Below are 3,096 nucleotides of genomic sequence, written 5' to 3' on the forward strand. Positions count from 1 at the left end.
GACCTGGAGGAAGTGTCTGGAGATCTTTGCTTAGACTGCTGCCCCCGCGACCCGGTCCCGGATAAGCGGAGGAAAATGGATGGATGGAATACACCATAGTAACTTAATACAACAAATGTCATGAGTTACCTGGAACGGGAGCGTCGTCTGCGAGAGCGGGAATGAGATCGGGAGCGGTGGTGAGGTCTCTCCTTCTTGCTGTCCTTCTCTCTTTCCCGTGATCTGGGCCTTTCATCTTTCTTATGAGACTTTTCTTCAGAGGGTTCTTTGATTTCAGTCACCGAGTCTGCTTTTACCACCTCAATAACTGGTTCACTATAGGACAAAAAGATACTCCCTATCAGACTGTCATATGCTCAAAACAAAAACAGGATGTGGAGGGGGGGGGGAAAAGCTAAATTATATGAATGTAATTACACTGTTCTTAACCTATATTGCCAATTAAACTAATTATGGATCACTTTTATTTTTGTTTTGATCAGTTCACTGTTCAGAATAATGGGTCCCATGCAAGAGGCAGTTGTGCAAACAGACTCATTAAGTGGCATTGTGTGGCATTCACCACTTTTCTCTGAATTTGAATTTTCTCCTAGGAATAAATTAATGAAATTCCAAAATGGTCCAGACAGCCTTTCTTCACAGTGAGTAAACACTTTTTGGCTGATTCTGGAATTTAAATATCATACATGGATTTATATATAAAAAAATGCACATCTACCCAACAATGCAATGTTCACCATATCATCAATAAATACTTTCGAATTGACAATTTTAGATTTCAGTATTTTTGATATTTCTTCATGATTAATAACAAGTTTGTGCTGTAAAGAGTGAAGTTTGGTGAAATGGACTAGGAACACAAGTGAGCCTCAGACAAATGAGAAAAATTAGACAAGAATGACAAGAAAATGCTCTTGCATGATGCCCACTGATACAATGGCTACACAGACTGAAAGACACTACAGGTCCCCAGACACTATTAAATAAACCTCATTACTACCCTAACTCTGCAACCGAGACAAAAAGCTAAAAACAAAGAAAGCATTCCACCAACCAGGTGGAAGAAGCCTCCTGAACAACTGGGTCTGGCACTGCTCTTCCTGATGTATCCGGCTCTGCATGTTGCTCTGAAGGCTTCAGGGGCAACTGCATCAGAGGTGGAGGGGGTGAAGTGCCACTAACTGGACTGGGTTTGCGTCTTGGGGACCGCGAGGGGCTGCGTTTTCTTTCCCGCTTCACTGGTGACCTTCGTCGAGGCGATGGTGACCTTGTCTTCCGCCTGGACAGAGGAGAAGGAAACACCATCATCTTTCCATGTTCTAACTTCCATCCTCTGAACTCAATATTGAAGACATTTTTTTTTTTACCTCCTTGGGCTCTTTGACTGAGCCCTGTCTCTAGAATCTTTGTCCTTCTTTTCCTCAGCAACCTTCTTTAGTGAAGAAAGCTTCTCCTGTTCAATCTGCCAAAAAGGGAATGAGGAAACAACCTCTTTACAATGCATCTACTGTTAGGGTGATTTTATTTTGAAGTAGATATGAATAGGATTAGTTAAGGTTTTTATTTCATAGCATACATAAGTTTACATACTTTTATTTCAGTTATGTTTATGTAGTTACATATCACCCTATGTGTTCACTGAATCGCTGGTCAATATTTATAGTCTTAGCCAACTGGAGCACTGGTTCAAGGGACTGGTTCACTAAAACACTGAATCTCATTAGATTTACAGCTTTGGCAAAGAGAATCCACAGTTACTTTACTATCACCACCTGGCAGATGAGCCCAGGGGAATTAGGGTTCACTGGGACACTATGGTTAGTAAACAGAGATTAGATCTGAAGCCAGGAAGAGGAGAAAACTTCAAAGGTAGAACCATTACGCACACACAGGCAAAGCAGTTTTAATTGGAACTGGAAAGCAATGCCTAATATAAAGCAGTTAGTTAGAAACAAAGGAAGTGTCTAGGTAAAAATTAAGGCAGTATAAATATTCCTCCTCCTCTTAGGATGCGGTCCTCTTCGATTGGAGCAGAAAGGACTAAGGAGGACGGACAGACTGAAGTGCCAATAACGGGAGAGTTAAGTCTAAACCACGGCTTCTCCCCAACAGTTTTTGACCAATTAGATAGTAGCACCTTTTCATACAAATATTGTATACCGACAAGTTGAAGACAGTCTTTTCTGTTTATCCTAAACAATGAAGATCCATGTGCACATGCTAATTTTGATACGTTAATGCATAATAATACATTTCACACTGTGATATATCCTTTTATTAGTCTTCTCTTTTCAAAATAAAAGAACACGCCTCACACTACCCTATAATGTCCATATACTCTGTGGACATTTCAACATGTCAAACGCCATTTTCAACATAACTGTCTAGGGTTGCAGCAGTATATCGGTTTCATGGTATACCTTAATATAAAAATTGATGATTATCATACTGTGCACATTTGCTTATTATCAGTATTGAGGAAAGAACTCAATGCGTACACACTTTTCTTACCCTTACTGCCTGTTGGACTCCACATGACCCTCTGTTTTACCAAAGTTTATTTCATGGAGCAGCTCACCTGTCTCAGTTTAATTTCTTCTTTCTTCTGTTCCAGAAAGGCAGAGGGGATGCCGGCAATGTTCTCCTGGGCGCTCAGCAGCAGGGGCCACAGGTCCTTCATGAACTCCCGGGCATTCTTCCCATTCAGGAAGCCTGTCAGGTTGATCTGCATCATCTTGCTATCCGGATGCTGCAACACACACGAAGGGAGGAGAGAAAAGACCATACGGCCATTGAAACACTGACAGGCTTAATATTAGTGGGAGACAGGATCCCACAAATGGCGCTCCTACCCTCTATTGCTCGCTAAACTATTCCTGTGACTATGTAGTTAACCATGCTGAAAATAAGACAGACACTGACTACAACATTTTACCCTCCCTGAGTCCAATCTTAGACTTAATAACCTATCAAAAATAAGTGATTGATTTAAATTGCACTCAACCTCATCAAACTGAGAATGCGAGCTACCTGAGGGAAGACATACCTAGTAATATAAAAACTGCATGCAATACTGTGCTATGCCCTTTTCTGATT

The 3,096-nt window shown here is 41.1% G+C and overlaps 1 protein-coding gene across 2 annotated transcripts in view; it reads right to left on the minus strand.

The window, feature by feature from the left end:
* Positions 1-3,096, minus strand: part of srrm1 (serine/arginine repetitive matrix 1) — a 14,648-nt gene that overhangs the window by 8,033 nt on the left and 3,519 nt on the right. Inside the window, exons 4-7 of one of the 2 annotated variants that reach the window (XM_020608647.1) lie at positions 2,579-2,749; positions 1,368-1,462; positions 1,055-1,279; positions 130-315 (exon numbers count right to left, since the gene is read on the minus strand). In XM_020608647.1, the coding sequence (XP_020464303.1) occupies positions 130-315; positions 1,055-1,279; positions 1,368-1,462; positions 2,579-2,734 (662 nt within the window). In that variant the 5' untranslated portion in view covers positions 2,735-2,749. Of the gene's footprint in view, positions 1-129; positions 316-1,054; positions 1,280-1,367; positions 1,463-2,578; positions 3,091-3,096 lie in introns of those variants that run through there. The other variant, XM_020608646.1, reaches the window with a different exon arrangement.

This window comes from Monopterus albus, unplaced genomic scaffold, assembly GCF_001952655.1.
Source record: "Monopterus albus unplaced genomic scaffold, M_albus_1.0 scaffold94.1, whole genome shotgun sequence".
NCBI classification, from domain to species: Eukaryota; Metazoa; Chordata; class Actinopteri; order Synbranchiformes; family Synbranchidae; genus Monopterus; species Monopterus albus.